Source organism: Diadema antillarum, unplaced genomic scaffold, assembly GCF_040938485.1.
Source record: "Diadema antillarum isolate AM-2024a unplaced genomic scaffold, OU_Dant_1.0 seq00001140_RagTag, whole genome shotgun sequence".
NCBI classification, from domain to species: domain Eukaryota; kingdom Metazoa; phylum Echinodermata; class Echinoidea; order Diadematoida; family Diadematidae; genus Diadema; species Diadema antillarum.
Window position 1 is genome coordinate 441,691 of NW_027271952.1, and position 24,998 is coordinate 466,688.

Consider the following 24,998-nt stretch of genomic DNA (forward strand, 5'->3'; position numbering starts at 1 on the left):
TTGAAATAATTTCTGTCCGATATCAGTGTAAGGTAAGGGGTTGTGTATATACATGTATATACATGTACATGTAGTGTCACATAAAGCAGACTGGAGGGTTTGTTGCTTTGTTATATTAAAAGAAGTATTAATTTAGCATTCTTAATTCAATTGCAGTATACAATGTACAATGTAGTCCCACCTGTACATATATATTTACTTGTATCTTTCATAGAAAAGTAGAAAAAATTGAAGATCATGTGGGTAATTTTTTACGTTGAATGATCAGCTGAGTAAATTTTGATCTTGGATTTTCCTTTAAACTGTCAATGCGTGGTCACACATGATTTGTGACACTCATCTATAAGAAATGAATAATGGATCAAAATGTGTTAGTCATGTAGCCACACTTGCATGAATTACATTGTATGTCATCCCGAATGTACTCTGTACTGTTGACTTTTGTAACTTGGTGTAAGCACTACTCAAAGGTATGAAATCACTGAAAAGATTTTAATGAAAGTTAGAGCAGCATACAGAATAAAGCTGTTTCCATTGAAAAAAGCCAGCACACAGGCTGAACATGATGTATGCTTCTCAATTCTTTTTTTTTAAAATTTTTTTTATTGAAATTGATGTACCTGTTGTGTTATGAGCCTTGGTAATATTCACCAGAATCAAATTTGGATTTTATGAGTTGTTTCAATTTTTTTTTTTCATTCACATCAATTAGTGTTAAATGTTGATATATGAGATTTCTTGCATAACATCTACAGCACCAGAACTACAGTCAACTTGATTATTAATTTAGTAATGTGTCAATTATAGTACCTCCTCAAGTGGTATACAATACAGGCTGCATGAGAAATATGAAAGGGGAATGACAACCAAATATATATGTGGAGTGAATGAATGCAGCAATATTTGTCAAACACACCATTTAATTGCAACTAATTGACAAAATAGAAATGTTGATTTCCAGGAACAAGTAGAGTTAATGAGGGGTGGTTGCTCTGAAATGCCAGGAGTACTAGTAAATAGAAACAGTGGGATTTTATCAGTCACCAGATCTATGTAAAATTAGTATGGCTAAACATGAATGACAAAGGATCAGTCAGCTGGTATAAGATACAATGTAAAAAGTTGTCTTCATATTTAGCATTTGCTGTTTGGTAGTTTGTTTGTTTGTTTGTTTTTCATTTTTGCGTTGATCTTTAACTCAACTGAGTTTTAAATTGGTCAGGAAGATCACAAGCTGTTATGAAGCATTTGATAATGTGAGAGTTTGTATAAAACTCTGTCTTGGAATCCCTGTAAAACTTCAAAATGAATCGCTAACACACACTTCCATACAATGTACCTGCATACATGTTTAAGGTGATGCCAATTGTGTTGTTGTTGTTGTTGTTGTTTTTAGTACTTCACATCTGATGTATTTCTTGTTATACTGTGGAATTATGATGTTAATTGACAAAATACAAATGAAAGGTGGATCTTTCGATACCCAATGGCCGTGAAAGAGCCTTGTATTGCCTATCTAAAACATAATAGCCATTAAAAACTTAACACCTTTCAATGGGCCTCCTGGATTTAAAGATTCAGTCATGTATACATGTTCTCAGGAATACATTAGGCCTCTTTCAGAAATGAGATATAAATGTACAATGAGAATGAATATTGCCTCTATATATATTTAAATACCAACACCATAAAAAAAAACAACTACTTGAACGACATTATCAATAATAAGTGTCCTTTGTTGATGACTATTGCAATCATTTTGTTGCTGCCAGCAAGTTCACATCTCCTTATGATTTCTGACATTGTACTAAATGCTCCGTCAGTCAACCCAGGCAGGATTGCTCAATTACTTACAATATACTCCACGCTATTCTTGGAGTGCTATCAAATATTTATTCAGCATGGTGAAATGGAAAAATAAAATCACCATCATGCTATCCTTGCTTATCGCTATATCAGTAGGCAGATGAGAACACAAACTTGTGTCTTTCAAAGCAAATATCTTTTCTTGCAGTTTTTTTTTTACCTTGACTCACTTAAGCAGATATTACCATACCAGTTATTGATATTTTGCAAAAGAGACGGGCAGTATAGATTGTATCAAATGTCTACATTTAAAACTTGTCCTAATGCTTGCCTTGTCTACGACTACTGTGCCTCCAACTCTGTATGGCCCCTCACCTTATACAGCCACTGCAAACTCCTGAGGAATTATGTGTTTAAGACTTTGCAGATATTGATAACTTGTCTATGATGGCAATCATCATCCACCAAATACATGTTATGTGTCCCCAAGGGCCAGATTTTCCTGGGTCTCTTACCCAAGGACTCCACAGCAAGCCCATTGTCTGCAAACTACGAGAAATTCCATATCTTGCTCATGGGCCTCTGTACTATATGAATAGTTACCGAGAGTGAGAGAAATGAAAACCAAAATGCTTTGTTTATGCTTATCTAGTTCTGGGATAAGTATGTGTTGTCAAGTGTCTTGATTTTGTGCATTCATGTTTGAGAGAAACAAAAAACAAAATGAGTTGTATGAACTCCTCTAGTTCTTGGATAAGTGTGTGTTGTCAGGTGTCTTGATTTTGTGCATTCATGTTTGTACTTATAACTTGAATGCAATGTCTATGTAAGATGATATGCATTGGTGTCAATTTGACCACCAACCTGTCTGTACTGGCCACCTGTCTTCAGGGGTCACTAATGTTTTGGTTGCCATTTTATGGGGATATGACTGTATGTGATTACTTAACTGGTTTGTTGAAATTCTTCTCTTGCATAAGGAAGAAATTAAAGAAGTACTTTAAAAACAGTATCTGAACAGTATCTGATCACAGTATTTTATTTTAACCAGTAACATGTCAATAGTCAGTAAACCTACAATTGAATGATGAAATTCAGTGAATACATCTGAATGCAATATAGTGATTGCAGAAAATTTCTGCTTATACAGTGGAATCTAGTGCAATCTTTCTTTTTTTTTCAGAGTACATTGCCATTGGATAGTAAAGTTGTATGCAGTCAATCAAAAGCTGACTGCTCTTTCAGTGCTCTTCTTGATGTGCAATTGTAACCTCTTCATCTTGTAGATGTCATGCCTTTCCGAGTTATACATGTACCTCGTTTTTTGTCGGCCATTTCTCTCAATTGAAGTCACTCTGAATTTTTCATGTATGTGCATATAGTGTGCCAAATGCTTTGTGTGAATCAAAAAATAATGGCAGAGTGATGAAAGATTTGGGGTGGGATGGGGTAAGATGATGTCTCGTCCCAGTCGTCCTTGAAAGTTTCATCCCTCGGGAGTGAGGAGAGCTGACTTGAGCAATCAATGCCGTCAGGTAAAAATAATTGGTAGTTTTAGGAGCTGCCTCTCCGCTGTTTGGGCCACGAGTCATTTATTCCCATCTTACTGACACCTCATTTAAAGACAAGGCTAATTGAGCTATCCAAAGATGAATGACAAATTAGATAAAGTGCTCATCCTTCTTGTCCCGAAACTAATCATTTTCCAGTCCTTGCCTTTTTGTCGGTCTGTGTGTGTTTGTGTGTGCTTACATTTTGTCTGATACCTGCCGCGTGCTGCATACAAGTCCCATTACCGATCTCAAGGGGCTCGTTGGATTCTCATTTCCAACGCTTCATTTGCTCACCTAAATAATTGATGACATCTTGCTGCTGTCGCATCCTTCTCCCTCCTCCTCACTGCATCTTTCTCTCTCATCCAACTGTTGCTTTTTGCCGCAAGTATAGGGTATTCAAAAACTCAAAGATTTTTACCAGGGTGTGACTTTTTTTCCCCTCTCTCTCCGTACCGGTATATGAATTGTATTTGAGGAATGAAAATGCCTGAGTGCTTTTGCCTCTTTTCATAATCTTGCTATGATATTGTTTTGGAAGAGGAATTGGCATTTTTTGTTCTGGATTGAAGCACTGCATCATGCATTGTATTGAAATTGCACTCACAAGCCACATCATTACACAGTGGCACTCCGTCATACAATTGTACCTCAGAGTACAGAAGGAATCGTGTGCTGTTTCAGAAGAGACTTGAACAGAGACTAAGGTTAAGGATACCATGTTATGTCTCTAGCAGTTGTGGTCCTACAGGGGTATGGAGTTTGAAGTCCAATGTAGATTCCTCATAATGTGAAAAAGGTGTTTACTTCTACACAAGATAGTGACACATTGCATTATCTCTGAAAGTTTGCCACCAATGGCAACGAGAGATGAAATGCTGGCTTGGCATTTGATATGCAAGTCTGTCAACTTATCATCTTTGCTGTTTTTATGTTCTATGTGATTTGTCGTTGTTGTTGTTGAAAAGTACTTGAAAATCAAAAATGTACATTATATACGTAGGTGTATGTGTCTAGCTGAAGTGTGGAAGACAAGGCCGTGAATGCACAAATGTACCTGGCATACTACAATGTACGATGTGTATGTTGCCACCTGTGGGCAGTGGCATTACAATAAATATGCTGCATCACAACTCGACTGGCATTGCTATCAAGGGGAGATTCAAAGAATAAGAATAATGAATGAACTGATTCCAGTAAGATTCCTCTCTAGAAATGTATCATTAATGATTCATGGGGTGAACACAGCCTATGAAAGTCTGATTGTAGCACTCCTCCTTTTTGGTATCCCTTCTTCATCTTTCAGCATACCCTGTAGCTGTGATCAGGTCTCAGTTTGTGGCTTGGCTGTTATCATCTAAAGTGCCTGATACATATTTGATAAGACATTTCATGGAATAGTTGCCATGATGGGATGGTCTCCTTTGCTTCATCAAATTCTTCTCGGGGGCGAATTAAAAAGATGTTGATGATTTTGTAGTCATGTAATGAAACTGAGTATCAATGTGTGATTGGAACATATTTTTTTTTCTTTTTTTAAGTAGCAGATTAGGTGTGGCTGGAAAGAACTGTATGAGTACGAAAAATGTTGTCATGTCGCTGTATCATGCAGGCAATCTTGTTTCCCAACCATGGGGCATTTTGCTCTTATCCATGTGATTAGAAAAAGCAGTGGTTTAGTTTCAGTATCCTCAATTTTCAGTGTAGTCTTAAAAAAATGGTCTCCCACTATGCTTTTCAGAGCATTTCAGAGCTATCATAATGTCACTCATTGTGTGTAAATACGGGAGTGTTGGGATGATTGGGGGGATGTGAGTTGACAGGGGGTTGAAAAGGGGACAGTACTGGGACACTGCTTGATACTTTGGGTGACATCTCATCCCCTTGAGATTTAAACAGAAAATATTTGGTAGTTTTTATGAATCACTTGATGCCAGTGACCTTTCCTTGCCTATTTATTCAAGTTTCTTTCTGTATCGTAATGATCGCTGAGGACAGTTGAGGACTAAATGTGTATTTCCAACTGTGATTCTCATCTTTTGCCCTTTCAGAGGTTGGTGACTTTGTCGCTGAAGATGAGGTGGTTGGCGAGATAGAGACAGACAAAGTAAGTACACCATGTGTCACTCTGTTTTATAATCCCCTTACCCATACAATGGACTCAGACAGTGGAGTGCATTATGAGCGTATCAAAAAGCTTTGAACAGTGAAATCAACCTTGAAGACTTTCTCTGATTTGAGATACCTGTAAAAAACAAACAAACAAACAAACAAACTAATATAATACCACAAGCTTATTACTACTCATACAGTAGTTGGTAGATAATTTGGAGGAAATGAAATATTTGGGTCTGGAGAAATGAAAATTGAAATTCAGACTAAGATATCCAGACTCCCTTACCATCCGAGTGCATTATGAGCATGTATATTTTAGAAAGCTTCAGTGAAATCAATCTTGAAGAATTTCTCAGATTTGAGATACCTGTAAAAAACAAATAAACTAACTATAAAAAAATCACAACTAGCACATTACTACTCATACAGTAGTTAGTAGATAATTTGGAGGAAATGGAATATTTGGGTCTGGAGAAACGAAAATTGAAATCCAGACTAAGATAATAATACTGGTAACTTTCACTGATAGCAGATACTACTTCATCAGCTTGTTGGCCCATGCGTATCTGGCTATTGTGATGGTTGCAAACCTTGTGAGATAAAGTGGCACAATATGTACTATTCACAGTTTTTATACCACCACAACTATGACATTGTGCCCCAGGGTGAAACTTTGTGGAAGGGTGACATCAGAAAGTGAACGTAGATTCTTCTATCCCTTTTTTGTACATCATGCTATTGAGAAATTTTACTCATCAAACTGCTGGCTAAGAACTAAATTGTGTATTTCGTTTTTGGAACTCTTGATATAGAGGAAGGCGGTTGATGGAGGAACACCATTAGGGTCAGATATTTGTCTAAAGATATGTTTTCATTTCAATCGAGCCTCATTACCCATAGACTACGTGAATACTTTAAACCAGACATTTTTGCGTGCAAGAAACTTCTGCGAATTTCGTGAGGGGCCAAGATTCGCGAGGAGCCAAGATTCACAGAAATAAAATGCACCCAAAGATGTGTTCATTACACAATGCACTGAATGCCAGTGGCAATTTGCGATAGTATCATGCTGCCAAAAAGGCTGTCGGCTCCAATTTGGGAAAGTTTCATGCTGCGAATTTGTTTGGTTTTACAGTAATCATTGATGAAGGACACATTTTGAACATGGGAAATTCAGCAGCATACAAATGGGAATATCAAATGTTCCTGTAAGGTATAGTTTCCACATAACTCTTTGACAGTGTGTGTCTGAGTTTACTACTACCACCGGACATGTGGTATTCCATTAAGCACAATACCTAAATAGTAATCACAAAAAAGACCAAAATATTTACAGTGTAGGAAAAATGCGGAGCAAATTTAGATGCACTACAAGTATGTCAGAGGTCTCTGCAGAAAAAGTGCATGAACCTTTGGGGGAAAAAATCTTCCTGTTTCAGTGCTCTGTGCTGTTAAAATAGCCTGCAGATTGTGTGTGTGTGTGTGTGTGTGATTGATTTACAATGAACGCAGAGATAAGCTTAGTTCCTGTAGAGACTTCTGACCTTGCAAACATTATCAAATGTTGGCACTCCTGATATACAATCCCAGTAATGGATATCAAGGAGAGTCAAAGTCAAGAAACAGAAGAGCATCTTAAGGAAAATGGTAGGGGTAGGTAGATCTTAAAGGAAACATCACAGAAGTCAAGGCCACGAGTGCTCGAAAAACCTAGTTATATCTACTCATACTCCCACCAACTAAGTTACTCAAGTAGCATTGCTTGTCCTTCATTCTGATTATAAGTTCAGTTGATTTGCATTTGTCTCATTGATTCAGTAATAGTGGTGTTCTAATTTCATTTTTTTTAATATAAAGTTCTACCAGTTCAGCCAAATTTATTTCTTTTCCGAAATGTATATGGAATATACTTCATAGTGAAGAATAGTCAACTATATCCTTTATATGATTTTGTTTGTAATTCTTCAGTATTTTCGTGCTTGATTAGTGAATATTATCAACTATTTTCTGTGGATAGACATCAAGAAATTTCAACATATTGAATTTTATGAGATTTCTTACTTCCCATGGTTTCAGTTTAATCCATTCTTGACGTTTGGTTAACAAATTTTAGTAGAATAATCAGTTTCCTGAAGATTTCAGATGTGGGCATCTGTTTTACGTCAACTCAAATCATGGAAACATATTTCCAATCCAAAAGGACATGGCCAGATCTTGCCCACCAGTACACTTTAGGCTTTCACACAATATTCTTTATATTTTATGTGTCCCAGCACCACAAAAAGTTGCACAGGTTTATAGCTTTCCAGGCAGACACATACATGTACATGATTTGGGGCACTCTTTGGACAGTACATTACGAGATTTGAGGTAATTTTGGTAAATTTGGGGTTTGGGTATTTTCTGATGTAGGTGCCCTTTTTTTTTAAGATTTAAAGCATTTGTGAAATGTAAGCAATCTATTTTGCAAGTTTTGTAGACTTCTTCATTTTCCATTGATGAGGCACATTGGAGTGTGCGTGAAAACATTGCACCCAACTTATAAAGCTGTCAGCCGTAACATTGATACTTTATAATGATAATGGCTAGAATGTTCTTATGAATGTATGAAGTTAAAGGTTCATATAGTTCCTTCACAGTGGTTACCATGAGTTCTTCATTTCCTTTGTGTTCACACATGGCAAAGGATAGCTTGGTAGTCATCCTTGAATCAGTCTTTACTGCCACCGTCCCCTTTCATAAAAGTAGCATTCCTGCATGTTTAATCTTACATAATTTATCATGGTGGGTTAGGTGAATCCAATATTTATGTTTGATTATATCATTCTAAAGTTCAGAACTTTCTCTTTCAGAATTCTACCTCAACTCAGAATTCTTCCTAGCTGTGTTTTTCGTTTCTTGCAGCATGGTCATGTATGTGATAAATCACTATGAAAGCATGATAAAGTTGCTTAACGACCTCATTTTTTAGAAGTAATAATTTTCCAAATTCAGAGGCTTCCTCAAAACCTGTAACTGTCCCACTTTGTTTGTTTGAAACCTGAATTAGAGACAGAAAAAAAGCCACCCACCTCATGAACATTCTTGACCTATGTTCATCCATAATTCAAGATCAACTCAAGTTTATTTATGTATTTTCATTTTGAGCTATTGTTTGTCATTTCTGAACTTTATTACATTTGTCTCTTCCTACTGTTAATGAACGTGATGTCAATATTTTGTTGTAAAATACTAATATGATATCGACTGGCCTTGAGGGGGATACAACATTTATTGCCTGAACTAGAATTATATTGCCTGAGTCGAAGACTCAGGCAATACAATTCTAGTGAGGGCAATTAATGTCGTATCCCCCGAAAGTAGACAGTCCATATCATTATTATTACTCATTTCAGGCATCTTGAGCAGCAAAATAAATCATTACAATGTAAATTTTAACAATTTTCCACTCAGCGCCAGCTCGAGCTCTACATTACACTGCGCGCTGCATCCCTATACACAGCTCAGGTATGCGGCGCGCGTATAACAGCTAACTCACACAGGCGCAAGGATCGTCCCCTATTTTTACATGTTAGCCTGTAATAGTGGAATTTTTCGCGGTGTTGAAATTTTCGCGCATTTTGCGCAACCAGACACTAGCGCGAAAATAGAAGCGCGCGAATGTTTTTGTTTGCCATATGTACCTGTACTTGGTGTCTTTGATTCCGCGGAAATAAAGACACGTGAAACTCCTCTCACCCGGCCAAGCGCGAAAAATTATTTGCGCGAAAATAACCACTTTTACAGTAACCTATGGGAATTTGCCTTCTGTCGCGAAACTCGGGTATGCGGCGCGCGTAGAAACAGCAAGGCTCATACAGTAACAGCAATCATCGTTTAGTTTTACGTGTTAACCAATGAGAATTTGCCCTTCGTCGCGAAACCACTCCACAAGAAACTGTCATCAACAGCAAATTTTCCTCATTGGGAGCTCAAGTGCCCGGATGCTATATTCCTCTTGTTTTTAACACGCAAATCCCATAGGCGTTTGCCAAAGAGGGGAATATGGAAAATTGCTCCTCTTCTTCCTGCTGGCGCGTTATCCCACGCGTAAGACGAGGGGAATACAATTTCGAAGAACCACAGCTCAGATGCCTGATATGGGTAATAATAAGTATTATTTGCAGAAATGCAGAAATAAAGTTAATTCTTTTTTAGCAAAGTCACATTATCTTGCTGTTTTCTTGCCTCTGATATACGATCTATGACTTTGTCAGGGTAATTTGTTAACAGGTTATATGCAGGTAGTATTACAAATTCAAAATACAGTTGAACCTCTCGTATCCGGACAAGTCGGGACCGGGGCTCATCCGGATAAGGGATTTGGCCGGATACGGGAGACTCAATGCTTTATACATGTACGTGTACATATACATATTATGTGCATACACATGTACTGATGTAGCCCATTGTAGTACCACATGTAATGTGTATACTGCAACCTTTTCATTGTTACACTCAGTAAAAGACCCCAAAATAGAGGTTCGTGTTTACAAGAATGAAATCATTTTCTTTTATAAATTCTTGGGATGATTTACCTAACTAATTATTAAGAAATGTATCAAGTAGATCTTGAAAATAAACAGTACGAGTCGACGAAACTACGCTTCAAAATTCGATCATCACGGCTCGGCAAAGTCGACTGTAGGTCGCCATTGTTAGATTGAGTTGGGAATCCCCCTTTCCTCCCGAAATTATATTAAAAAAAAAAAAATCACGGCAAGATTGCGTCCGTATAATAGAGAGATCCGGATAAAGGGAGGCCGGATAAGAGAGGTTCAACTGTACCTTTTTTTTTTCAATAATTGGCACTGATAGGTTTATGCTGCCATGCATTGCAACAGATTGTGTGCACAAAATATGATGAGGTTGAATTATGTTTAATTATAATTCTATGCATAATTTTTTGTCCTAGCTTGTTTTCAGTCTTAGGTGTTCATCAATTGGCAAAGCAGATGACCCATACTGATGCAACTTATGTGTTTCTTGATAATCCTTGAAGGAATATCATGGAATAGATCTACTTGTCCCACTTTCAGCTTTACTGGAGAAAGTAAACAAATACAGACAGGATTGGCTTTAGGCAGGAACCTTTCAAGTTTTATCTGGAATTAATGAATTTTGGCCCTAACCTCAATGTTTAAAATGAATGATGGTATGAAATTTGATTTAGACATGCAGTTTAGTGTATCTTGGTAATGACATGACTCTGACAATGTTTATTTCCCTGCAGAACAATTTGCACATAGTAGCATTTTTGTATAAAGACTGCATGTATTGAGTCACTTTTGTGTTTCTTATCATAATTCTTCTGAAATGGCAGGTAGCCTAGTTCTATTAGTTCAGTAATTAGTTATTGCTCATGAGGGGACTGCAAACTGCAAGCCCTGCGTTGCAGCAGTCCCCTCCATTTAAAAAAAACTTTGTTTTGGTACTTTGATAAAAGTCGCAGTTTATTTCTGTCCATAGTATTTTCTCTTATTGTAATGTTGCACTGTTTTGTATAGTTATGTATATGGAAATGTTATACTGTGATTTGCATGTTGATGGAAATGAAATGAAATTATGTGAAATACATGTCTTTCTGACCATTAATTTGTCAATCTTTCTCTCTCTCTCTCTCTCTCTCACTCTTTTTGTCACCATAGACATCTATCCCAGTGCCGGCACCATGCAGTGGTGTCATCCTGGAATTTCTGGTTCCCGATGGAGAGAAAGTTGTCGCCGGACAGCAGCTCATGAAGATTCAAGTCTCAGGTAGACAAAGAGAGAGAGAAAGAGAGAAAGCAATCATTTATCAGATGTCCATGCATGGTAGTGACTGCTGCATGTGTAGTGATAGGTGATAGAACCTGGTGGTACTGTAAAAGTGGAAATGTTCACAGTGTTGAAATTTTCACACATTTCTTGCAACCAGAAACTAAAAGCATGTGAATATTTTTGCTTGCCATATGTTCCAGTAGTTAATGTCTTGATTCAGCCAAATCAAAAACAGGCAAAACTCTTCTTGCCTGGCCGAGCGCGAAAAGTTATTCACATGGAAATATCCACTATTACAGTATGTGACTTCCAGGTTATCTACGAACTTTATAGTGTGATTCCTATGGAAGGGGATTTTGTGTGTGTGTGTGTGTGTGTGTGTGTGTAGTTTTTCACGCTCAGCAGGGTAAAATTAGTTTTGTTTTTATTTCCATGGAATCAAAGAAATGAACCATGAAATCATATGCAAATGTATTTGCATGTTTTTGTTTTCATGCTAGTTGCATGTTGCGTAAGATGCGTGAAAATTTCCCCTTTTACAGTGCATTATGCACGGATCATGAATCAAGCATATGTCCAGAATTATTTGATGCTTTTCTGTTTCTAGGGTTTGTATAATGTTTTTTTCGGCACTACATGGTAGACTTTAACAAAATATTCTGGTCTGACAAAGAAAGAAAGAAAGGAATGAGCACGAGATATTGGAGTATTCTTCCCTTTTTCTCGTACATATGTGTACCAGTACTTATGGAAGTAATATGATTGTGTGCCTAATGTACGCCTGCTAGTAGACTGATCATGGAATGACTTCTCTCAAGACAAATTATCAAAAGGGAGTTTGAAGTTTGAAGAATCTTACAGGTAAAACAAAAGATGACGGCGTTGCTGTAAACGCTACCTTCCTTTAAAACTATACGCCTTGAGTAAGAAAGCGAAAAACGTGCAAATGTGGATACTGCAGTATCCTATTTCAGATGAGAGATGCATGGTTTGAAGGTTCAGCTTCACTCGTGTTCTTGGAAGGTCTGAAGTGGTTGTCTGTGAAAAGTGCAGGCACTTGGATTCATGATTCCTCCAAGGAGGATGTGGCTAAATGCTGAGATGGTGAGGCCACAGAAAAGAATTGAGATCAGTCTGTGACCTTGAAATAGAGCTGCTAGATATGTCATTTATACGGACTATAAACAGTCAATCCAAATAGCACGGCACAATACTGTATGCTCAGTCATACCAGTACATTACTTGAAGCTATGTCATGTTTCGTAGATCTTGTCATTTTCTACTAATACCATAAATTTCTTCTACTCTGTTCAAACCACAGGAAATACCAGTATGTATAAATAGAACATTTGAGGTAAATGATGGACCAAGGAATTACAATGAATTTTTTCTTGCAGTTTCAGTAATACAGATATATTAGTATGTATATGTACATTGTACTGAAGTAAAATCTGAGAACTAGCCGATAAAGTCTGGGAATGATCTTGTTTATTTATTTTTTTTGGGGGGGGGGGGGAAGGGAGGGGTAGGGAATTTTTGAGAATTTATGAAGTGTTGATTTGAAGAGTTAGATATTCAATGTCCCACGTTGATTGTATTAGCCAGCATAATAGAAATGATAATTGTCCAAAGTGTTGCTGAAGATTAGGAACTCCGTGAAGTATGTCAATGAGTCATAAAACAAGTTTATTTAATAGTAGTGCAATGTTGTGATTTTCAAGAATTTGGCTGTTTGACAGTTATATCACCAAGAAGTTTTCAGTCATATCATGAACAAACAACAATGTTTTTTTCGTGATGATCTCCCATATGTGTAATGGGGTCTCATATCAAGTATGATTCTTTTTGACTTTCACTGCCAAGTGCTGGATACACTGGAATATATAGAATAGTGTACAACTGTGTGTGTTCATTGAAGTCTAGTACACTCATTTGTTTGTTTTTTTAACCATAGTTGGAGTGATTTGTGCGCGTGTATGTGCTTATGTACCACTTTTGTGTCCAGGTAATGAAAAACATCTTTAAAACCGCAAGCAACTGGTCATTCATGATGCTTTTTTTGTGTGTGTTGTTAAGGTGATGCCCCAGCCAAGGCTGCAGCACAACCTGCCGCAGCGCCCTCAACTCCTCCACCTGCTGAGGCTGCCCCGCCCACCACGCCTCCACCCCAGCCTGCTCCAGGATCATCTGCAGGCCCCATACCAACCACACCCCCTCCTGTTCCACCAATGCCAACATCACCTATCACATCAAAGCCAGGTTTGTTAGTGTCCTTATTGGTTTGTTCTCTAGATTCCCAAGATGATGTCATTTTTGTTGCCATTGTTTTTACTGATTTCTAGACAATTACTTTTCCTAATTTGTAGACCTTTCTGTGACATAGTTTTGTAAATGGTATGTGTTCTGCTACATGACATTCCCCCAAAATGTTACTTTCTCTAAATAATGATGAACCAGACACGAATTATCACTTATAGAGCAGATAGTATTCATTCTTCTGCGCATTAAAACTTTTTGTTGGCATTTGGTCAAGCTGATTGGGTCCATATAGAGTCTACAATGACTTTGTATATTCCATTTGATTGTGATAACATACAATTTCAAAAACCATACCTGTGAAAATAAGGTTTTCATATCCTTTCCAGGCAAATCCTGTTTTATGTCTCCTATTGCATGTAGTGATGAAAAAAAAACCAAACAAACAAAAACTTTAAGGTGTTTGCTATGAAGTGATGGTCTTTGATTATTTAAAGTGAATGGTCTGTGAAGAAGATCTAAAAACATCTAGTGTTTTGTCAGGAAGTTACAATCATATGCATGTAAGCATATTACTTGTAGTGGGGTTCATAAAGCCATGAAAACGTAAAGCATGAAAACAGAAATGTGTAGTTATGTGCTTTATTCTCTTGCCACAATGGTTCTATGTTTTGAATGTTAGAGGCATGTTTGGAATTTACACCATATTGATGATGTATAGACAAGTCAATACTTTGATTGAAAGAGGCATTTCCGTCAAGAAAGTCATAAAATCTGTAGCAATTTGCACCCAAAGCTGATGAGTATTACATCTGAAAAAATTTTTTACAATCATATGACTAAAACAGCTATTTTGAGCTGCTTGCAGGAAACTTGATGTGACCGGTCGACACTTGAGTGGTTGTAACATTACACTGTATCTTCATGTCTGTATTTCTCTTGAGTTCCCTCTGAGCTGTTGCTACATTTCACTGTTTTCTTTCCAAATAACCTTCTTTTTTTTTGTCCGATGGGTTTGTTTGCTTTTGAATTATTATTTTGCAGAATTGATGGAAGAAAGACAGAAGTAATTTTTACGTTTTAAAATATCAGCGATTGAAGCAAGAGATTGCATGACCATCTGAATGGGGGTGAATCGTTCTCTGAGAGGCATGTAGTGGGCATATAGTTATCTAGTTCTTTTGATTGTGGCATTGTTTAAAACTTTTTTTGTTCCTTTTGCAGAAAAAGAAAAACAAAAAGTGAAAACGAGAGAAAACGAGGAATGTACTTTTCTGACATTGGATATTCAGAAGTTATCTGGAGGTAGTGTCGCGGAAAGAAATTGTCCTGTGAACGAAGAGGAATAATATCTCTGTAGAAGTGAAACTAGAATCAGCTGATGTGTCATGCATTTCTTGTCTTGTTAGTCAACTACTGAAAGGTCAGTGACCTATACAGTGTACCCTTTTTATTCGGCTTGTTTGTTTTGTTTGTTTTTGCTGCGGGTGAACTGAGGTCTGAGAACTTTTAGGGCAGGCTATCTTGATTGACAGGGCATGTTAACTGTTTAAGTTTTCTTCTCATGGCTGTGTGAGTAAGACACGCCAGACAAATGAAAGTCTAATGACATGGGGGAAAAAAAAGAAAGAAATGCAACCAACATTTGAAAGGTTAAGTATGGTCACATTTGGAGGGGATTGTAGGTGCTATGTCATCTTGCCATTCAACCCATTTTGCCACTGCAAGTTCATTTACATTTCTGTGAATCATTGAAAAAGATCCTCTACAAGTTTTTTTTTGACTCCTGCAGATGAGTTCGAGTATTTTTTGATGTATATTTTCTTCGAAGGATAAAGTCAAGGCTGCTTTTATCAACTTTCCCATGTTTGAAACACATTTCAATACCCCCTATCCAAAGTGCATATTGCATACGCCTTTCAGATCGTATTGTGCAGTTTGACCCAAGGAGCAGAGATGTGTAGTTGGCAGTGGTTGGTGTGGACAAGTCTGAGCTAAAAATATGTTTCAAAACGACATTGCATTTATCAACCCAACCGGAATGTGTTTGCGATCACCCCCTTTTTTTTTGGACATTTCAGAAATGAGTCTTCAACCCCTTAATCAAAACAGCTTTAATCAAATGCCCAAAACTCCCTAAAAGTGCCAGAAGTGAGCTGATAAATGCACCCAAGGAGACAGCAGTTTTTGAAAGTGTAGCACAAGTGTCAAAACATTCTAACCAATCAAAATATGGTCAAAGTGAAATATATTGAGGTTATTGCATGTTGCAACACTCAAGTAATACTACTGGATTAGGAAAAAAAAATACCAAAAGACAAACAAATAAATGGACTTTTTTGTGCTTGTCTCAATGATCGGAAATTAAGAGCTTTACATCTTGGATTTAAAAGTGTCATACACCTGTAATTTGGGGGAAACTTTGAAGCTAAAGACTAGTTTGCACAGACCAGTAGAGAGTAACCTGTGGGGAGAGCTTTTTTTTTTAAGTGTACATATTTATGGAGGACTACAATTAGCTCCCAGTGTATTATGTTTGTATGTTTTTGACACTGACAGCCAATGAACTGCTAAATAATCACAAGAAAATCAGTGTGGTCACATTATCTTACATCTAAAAGGGGAGGGGACGGATCTAAAGCTAGGTCATGTTAGGAAGATTTGAATGTTCCGTGTGTGTTGCAGAAGTACCTTCTTTTTTAATTCCTCTGCCTTGAAGGTTGAAGAAAGCATCTTTGAAAAAAAAAATCATTTTAAAACCATGTTAATACCATTCTTCTTCTTTGTGTGTGTGTGTGTGTGGACTTAACACCGCTTTTGCCGTACTGTAGGTGTTTTGCTACCAAAGTATTAAAGTAGCACTAGGGAATGTAAAGGGTGTTTTCCATTGATAACAACAGACAGTGGAGCTGTAATATGATCCTACCGGGGAGTCACTTTTTCACAGATAGGTGGAGAGGGATGGTTTGAAAGAAAGAGAGAATGGTATAGGCGTTCCTTTGTTCTTGTTGTTTTTTTTTGTTACATTTACATTACATTTTAAAAACTTTTACATCCTGTGCCAACATGAGGGAAGCTCCAGAATGCCTCTGTAAAGATACAAGGGACATTAGTGGGAAAGTTTCATTTCTCCGTTTAAGACCAGACGTGAGATTGATTCCAAGATTCAACACATGTTGACAGAAATGCCTACAGCTGAAGTTTCCCATGTTCTCACAGATAGGCTACTGCCTCCCACCGCCCTGAAATTATTTTCGATACATTCACGTTCTTCAAGTACAAGTTTTTTTGCCCCTTCCATATGCAGTGGTTGAATGATGAAAATAAAGTCAGTGTAGTTGCTGAGGAAATTTAGCAGCTGAACCACGCATTGCTATTTAGTATGTGTGTGTGTGTTTTGTTTTATTACTTTCTCAGTCAAAAGAGATTGTATATATTTAGACTATGTTTGCACTTTAGCTCCACTGGAAGGATTCTGTAACTTCCCTGAGTTGCGATACCCAGTGGCTTGGTAAAAAAGGGGTGACTAAACCAAGACAGATTAGATATAATGGGATAATTTGATAATTGAAGATAATAAGTACAGGTTCTCTGAGCCATTTCTGGGACTGTCAGTTGATAGGAGGGCTTTTGTCGCCCTCCAATCTTGCTGATTACAAGCATCCTGTGAGGATAAAGCTTGCCTGACATTCTCAATTGTCAAGCCCAAACACTTAGGAATCACATTAGACAGTCAGTTCAGACATTCTGGTCGGCATTAATCCCGATAAAACCAGGGGTCACTGAATGTACTCGGGGAGAAATAAGAAAGTACGAGCCTGGGTCACACGATCGCCATGAGGTGGCACAATCACGTAACAGTTGCGAAACAAATGCTTTTCCCCCCTTTTTTTCCTTCCTTTCTCGTCATCTAGGATTGTCACTGAGAAATCCTCCTAATCCAGCTAAATTCTGTTTCTGCCATTTTCCAAAATCAGATTAAGCTGAAATCTTGGTGCATTTTGAAGCAACTGTTCCCTGCGATCTGTGTCAGCCAGATTTAACACAAATCTCATTTTCTGCTCTCTCTCTGACAGTCATTTGTGAAGGAATAAAAAGTCTGAAAGTTTCAGAAAAGAATCGCTTGACTCACAAATGTAATCAGCTTGGACAATAGTCCTTATAATACCGGAAATTCCTCGTTTGAATCCTAAGAATGGTTATTCCACAAATGTCATGATCAATTTTTGGTTGTGCCTTCCACGGTCCATGGTGCTAATCCTTATTGACTGAAATAACCCCACACAAACTCACCTCTCTAGGACAATAAGCATGGGCATTACGTAAATTGTGATCTGTCATACGATTGTAGATGTTAATACCCATGATGGAGGCAATAATACTCATTTATTTTTGTTGCTGCATTTGGCATAAATTTATGTCTCTGCATGACTGAGTTGTTTGTGTGTGTGTGCATTTGTTCCTGCATGTATAAGTGTGTGTGTGTGTGTGTGTGTGTGTGTGTGTGTGTGTGTGTGTGAGTGTGTATGGGTGTTTGTTGTCCAGGACGTGACAAATGATAAAGAAGAAAACAGGAGTAAACCATTTCATGCATGGACAGTTTGAACTAAGACTTAAAACATATGCATAGGTAGCTCTGTAAGTTTGATACATCCAGGTTATCATGCTAAAAGATATTGTAAGTGACAGGCAGTTTAAAAACATGTATTCCGCCAAACAGTGTTCATTGCCTGTAACATGTGATTCACATGCTTGCTTGTGGAAGTATGGTAGGTGTCCAACCTACCGACCGGGTCCATAACGACCGGCCGCGCATTATAATGGCATTGCGCGTACAGAAAGAAAATGTACGCATGGGACTACGCGCAACGGTGTTCGATTCTTCACTGGGCTACGCTACCGAGTAAAATGTGGCGAAAACAACTAAGTATTCCCTCTAAATTACCGAAATTTAGCAAAATCGAGTAAGGTTTATCGTGTAACTACATATAACTAGGCCTACCTTTGCTGACTCGTTGTTAGATGTAGAGTATCCTTCCGTAATAAATTTGACGATTTTGACCGCAAAATTGTCACCGCCGCTTGTACGATCGTGCACACACGTTACACATATACATGACATAAACATTTTGTCGCCCGCTACGACCGTACGAGTTGATGCAGAAACGAGAAATGAATGTGAAACAACAAACCGACTCATCTAATTTATTTCAATTATGATGAAAAGTTTCCTAATGAAAATCAAGTCAAATTCATCAAACAGTCCTTCAAAAGTAATATCGAAGGATTCGAAATATATTCAAATATTATTGGGGAAAAAATGACGGCTAGAAAAAAACAGCGGCCTGTCGAAAAAAACGCATTTAAGTGCCCTTTATACGCATTGTCAGGGTGGTCGGTTGAAATGAGCAGGGCAACTGAGTGCGGAAAAAATGACACCCCACGCGTTCGAAGCCGCCATCTAAGAGCGCGTACCTCAGATCGCATTTTCAGTGCGCGCTTGTGAATCCGGAGTATTTTCTCCACACGTGAGTAAAATTTCAGTCAAATTGTGAGATTTTTCACGTTTCTATTGATAGAAAAACGTTAGGTGTCCGGTATTATGAACACCCAACCATACCATGTGTGTACTGACATGTTCACACATGGCATTATACCCTGCATATCGAAGAGATTTACCTTGTATTCTGTGAGCACTAAGGTATGGTTTATGATTCATGTTCAAGCATGCAAACCTGTTTGTATGAACATAGATTTTGCTTGAAATGAGATGATACCTGTGTAAACAGTTATGAGACAAAAAGGCATGATAAACATGATCACACAAGCGATTCGTGCATGAACTGCTTTAATATTAGTGTACAGCTTTAGTCCATAAATGGCATCTAATAAAACCAGTGATATGCAGATAAAAGAGAGCATGCAGTAAATGATCTTTTGTAGTAAGGAATTGTTGATACACAACATTCTTGTAGTGACCTTCATGTATGCATGTACCGGCGGGTAGTCATCCTATTGTTGAACTCAGTTTGTAAGTAGCTTGAGACAATGTATGTTGGGGTATGTGGGCAGGTGTATGCTGTATCATAAGGGTTTCACTGTGTTTCAGAAATTTTAGTAGTAGTTAGCACTCAGATTCCACCCAAACTTGTTAAAAATACATGCCCTCATGCACTCCTTCAAAAGTTTGCCTGAGGACATCATGGTACCAACAAGTTGTTAGCTTCCCTGTCTTTTACCTTCTGCCATAAACTTCCAATATTGGCAGACATTTTTGCCTTTTCTTCTACCTACCGTCTAAGTTTACGGTGGCACTTTGCCGTAGACGCAGCCCCCTCTGATTGAATCACATCCCTTCCCGTAAAGTCTTCTTTTTCTCATCAATCACTTACTGTCTTGGATTATTCATTGCAGGCATGTCTTTGAGGGTGATTTCCAGTCTTCAGCAAGCCTGGAGTTTGCTTTTAATGTGAATAATTCACAAATCTTTGCTCACACATCTCCACCCAAGCACCCTCATTACGCTGTGCCTATCAGCAGACTGCTTTTAGCCTTTCTCTCTTGTCGCAACCATTTTTATAACTTTTGGGTCAAGATTTTATGGCAACTTCTTTGCGATTAAGATTTGTGCACTCAGGTTTTTATTACCGTATTTCTCTTCGATCCAGACTGAAGCGATAGAGCTTGCATAAGAGGTTTCCTGGCAAAACTTGTGTGAATAATTGATCAGGTCTAAGTGCTGCTTTCCTCTTCCTCGTGAGAAAACTGTGCTCAGAGAAGCAAAGGTTAATATGGCTCTGTGTGTTTCTGTTTGTGTGGTTTTCTGGTGTGTGTTTGTACACCAAAGAAGTCCATTTATAAGTTTTTCTGTCTGTTTTTAACCCTTCTTAGGCTTTACTCTACCTTCTCCATTTCTTGAGTAGAGAGTCAACTGGGTTTCCTTACCGACTACTTTTAGCAGAAGTACTGACCCTACACACTTTCATCCTGTAGATGTAGAAAGGAGGAGTCGGTTGAGACTACAAATTTGTTCCACTGTCAGTTTTATGCCTACGGTGGGAAAGGTGCAAAAAAGTTGATTACAATTTCAATTCTTTCTAATGATGAAGGGCAATGCAAAAACCAAGTTGAGATACTGAAGTCACCACTTTTAATGGATGCTGTGTGTACGTAAATATCATCTGTTTTCTCATTTTCTGCTTTGGTTTTCAGTGTCACATGGTTGTGATAACACCTATGATACTCTTTTCTTGTTTGTACTGCAGTTCACTGGCAATACTGTATTCTTAACAGTAATGATACAAAATGTACGCAAACATTGTTTTTTTTTGTGCAGAAATATTCTTTAGCTTTAATTGGTTTGGTAACTCTTTCTGTCTTGTGGGCAAGATGTTGACATACAATGTCAGTAGGATTTGAAGATGGCAGTTCAGAGAGGATTAATCTGGCTTTGTGTGTTGTTATCTTTCAGTCATCATTCGTGTGTTTTCCTCATTTTCTTTCTTTCTTTGTTTCTTTGTTTCTTTTTTTTTTGGGGGGGGGGGATGGGTGGGGGTCTGTCACAGCCTTGAATGTCATTCACCAGCAGCAGTTTGCATGCCTTGTGTATTCACAGAGAGAAAATTATGCTAATAGCAACCATCTGGAACCATCTATACACCATGCCACTGCCATGGTGTGTAGTTTGTCATCATCTTGTGCTGACGTCAAACAATGAACGAGTCAAGAATGTAGGACTGAGTAAAAAAAAAAGAACAAAAGATGTAGTTGAATGAAATAGGGTATTCTTTTGATAGCAGTGCTTAATAGTGTGGAATAATCTGCTCTTTATGCATTGATGCAACTTGTTGATTTTGTGCTTCTTTGGCTTAGCTGTACAACTTCTTGAGCATTATGCTTCATTTGCTGTGTACACACCACAGACAAAATGGGATCCTTCCCCCCCCCCCCCCCATAATTGTCATGAAGGAATTTTTTATGACTTTTTTTTTGGGGGGGGGGGGGCAGAAAATGTTGAATAACTCACATTTTAGATATCAAGTGCGTGAAATGTTACTTCATGTAGGTTCATAATCGTTTACATATTTTGTAAAATTTCCTCAACACCGTGTGCCATATGACCTTTTTGCACTCAAATTACCATGGTAATCACTGAACGATTTCTGATATTATTCTTTTTGCGAAATTTCACGTACCTGATGTTTTTGCAGATTGCTTATATTCAAAGTATAATTTTTTTTTTTTTTTTTTTTTTTTTTTTTGGGGGGGGGGGGGGGGAGATATTGCTGCGATTTGATTTAACCTGAGGATGCCGGTATTACATTTGTATGACATCGTATACCCTGCTCAAGTGTTGGTGATTTAATAGTCTGCATCCAAATAAATGCAGACAGTACTAAAAAGATTGTGTTCACATAACCATGGGAAATCCACACTATGTTTTACAAGTGCCCATTCTACAAGGACATGATTTTTCAAGCGATAATCATGTCTTTTGCATTAGCATGTCACTGTGCATCACCGTGCAGCTAGTAATGTTGGGGATTGATAAACATGCACATCAGGCAGCACATAGTGCATACCACACATATGGGAAGTCAAGGAACCTTATGACCAGATTTTCCTAATTTTCTTATATGGTGAATGTATCCATGTATTCTAACTTGAAGAATGTAGATAAAATTAGTTCAGTAGAAATCATGTTATCATTTTTGTGTTGTTTTAATGATTTAGTATTTAGATCTGTATACACAGTTTACTGAAAGAGGCATTACATATTTCAATATAACAAACCCAAAAGACAAAAAGTTGTGTATAGACAGAGTTGTTGGGGAGACTTCACAGTACAGAGATCAGTCTGAGTTATATTTTGTCCATGGCCATTTCTGTTCAGTGGGCATACATCATGTCTGATCAAGTGACTGTGTAGAACCTTTCATGTACTCTTTTCTCTTTTAATTCATGATGATCCACAAGTACCGCTGTAAGTGTGTGGTGTATGGTATAGGCATAGCCATGTGAGATGATGTCACCACTCATGTATTCTTGGAAATTTGCCTGAAGAGAATTCCATTTTATGGAAGCCTGCATGAATATGTCATGGATCTGCATTATTTGTTACACACTTGTTGTTCTCCTTGTTTATTGCAGCTTCAGAGGTACCCATTCAAGCTGCCTCTCAGCCAAGCACACCGGTGGAGTACCCAGCTGGCTTTGCAGCGAGGACAGAACAGCGGGTTGGTAGTGATGCTTGGCAGTTTCACTTTTTACCAAAAACATTGATTTTTTTTCCCTTTTTTTGTTGTTGTTGTTGTCTGAACAATGTTTTGAGGATGCAAAATAGTGATGTTTTGACGTGGTACAGCACGTATGAGTTGTATGTGCCTGGAATTAAATTGCAATTCAAATAAGATAGTTTCAAACTTTCAGATTTGTTTTACTTTAGTTCTGTTTATTATTTTGGTCTTTCTATACTGTCACTTCATATCTTCAAAAGTCACCCATCGAGTACTCAGTAATGCAGATTGAGGAGGTCCAAAAGTGCTCAAGTGAAACATTTAACATGTGATCTTTAGGTCTTGTACGTGTTTCAGTCAGTCAAGAGTCTGTTTTGTTTCTGTTTTCACACAGTTGTCAAAGCTGTGCAGCTTATTTCTGTGTTTTCAAACTCACAGTAACACACAGTATTCCACAATGATGGACCCATATGGAAAGTATTTGATATATTCTGCTGTAGTTTTTTAAATGACAATAAAAACCAGATTGCTACTTTTGGCACTTTGTACTTCAGTAGATTGAAGAAGACACTGAACATCTATGAAAAGTCACTCTTTCCTTTGCCATACTGGTTGCATGCAGGAAAAAAAAAATATATAAATGAAAGTCTGTACTGAAACACTTCTTATTGCTGTTGTTGTTGTTGGGTTGGTTTGTTTTTCAGGTGAAGATGTCACGCATGAGGCTAAGAATAGCACAGAGACTTAAGGACGCCCAGAATACCAATGCTATGCTGACAACCTTCAATGAGCTGGACATGAGGTTAGAAGTACCGTCAGTTGGTATTAGTAATGCTAACAATGTCGATGCAAATTTTACGACTACTACTGCTAATACTACTGAAAATAAAATTACATTGATGATGGTATAATGAAAATAAAAATGATAATGATTGTAGCCAAGGTAATGATTATAACAGCAGTGACCATTCCTGATACAGTCTGACCTCTGTGATCCAGCCATCGTGTTTCCAGATCACCCTATTATCTGGACGTGAGCTAGCGCATTATTGTCTTAGCCTTGTCATGCGTGCTCAGAGTGAAATGTTACTAAAACCAAACACAAAACAACAATTCACTTGCAACATGAAAGTCGGAACATGAATGGGGGGTTACTATGACACAATGTATATTTTACACTGCCGTACAATGCTGTCATTGAAGGGAGTGTGCCACTGGTCTGGTGGTCTGTTTAATTAGATGGTGTTGTTACCGTTGTGGATGTTGTTGTTCATGTTTCATGGATTTTTACGAAAACAGAGCCCTGAGGAAGACCGGCAGTTAGTCTATTTTAAATCTGTATGATTGTATGATATTATTTTATTCATATACTTGATGTGTGTGATTACTTTATACTGTTTTGAAATGTAATAGTTTATCCTGTTTATATATCTCATGCTGATCAGGCTACTCTGGATAAAGAATTGCAATAAATAAATAAATAAATGGTTGTGGGGGAGAAACCTCCCATATTTGGTACTCGTTGCTTGTTTGTTAACTCAAAGAAACAAAAACAAACAAGAAAGAGTAGTTTTTACTCATACAGCTAACTCTGCGTAAGTCGACCTTGACGGGGAAACATGTTGACTTAAGCAATATCAAACTTCTACGTATGCCCCCCCCCCCCCAAAAAAAAAGTGTCCCTATCATAGAACGGGAGTGTCATGCGGCTACATCTGATTCAACTTGTCAGGATTGCAGATTGCCCCAGTGGACATGAGCATCTTGAATGCAAAGGTTCAGGTTGCAGACGCAAGAAGATTATTATCCCTTGATTTAAAATGTCATTAAGGCGTTCATGAAAAGAACATATGCGGGAATCCATTCATCTGGACCCACATTGCGCTATCTGTACACCTCGAATAAATCCTTAAATTACGCTGTATAAACATGCTCTGCGATACAATGTGCATTGTACATTAACACAATATTGATGACTAGAAAAACAGGATATGCGACGTGAAAGTGCCTAGAGTATTTTCATGATTTAAAAAATATATATATATATATCTTGATGCTTTTTGCCCAATGTTTCGAATATGACAATACATCTAATTATGTCCCATGTTTATGAATCTTCGCATCATCTACGTGATGTGGAGCAAGAAGGAACATGTGACAGGCACAAAGAAAACCTTACAAAACAGACAGATCTGTGAGTACTTGTGATTGAAATGAGAAGAAAAATGACTGA

General features: G+C 37.7%; 1 protein-coding gene across 1 annotated transcript in view; it reads left to right on the forward strand.

The window, feature by feature from the left end:
- LOC139744149 (dihydrolipoyllysine-residue succinyltransferase component of 2-oxoglutarate dehydrogenase complex, mitochondrial-like) overlaps positions 1-23,567 on the forward strand; it is a gene marked incomplete at its 3' end in the record, with an annotated part of 42,861 nt that extends 19,294 nt beyond the window's left edge. The window contains exons 6-10 of the mRNA XM_071654601.1: positions 5,411-5,466; positions 11,162-11,270; positions 13,350-13,532; positions 22,680-22,765; positions 23,470-23,567. Of these exons, the coding sequence (XP_071510702.1) occupies positions 5,411-5,466; positions 11,162-11,270; positions 13,350-13,532; positions 22,680-22,765; positions 23,470-23,567 (532 nt within the window). The remainder of the gene's footprint in view (positions 1-5,410; positions 5,467-11,161; positions 11,271-13,349; positions 13,533-22,679; positions 22,766-23,469) is intronic.
- Between the last annotated feature and the right edge of the window lie 1,431 nt (positions 23,568-24,998).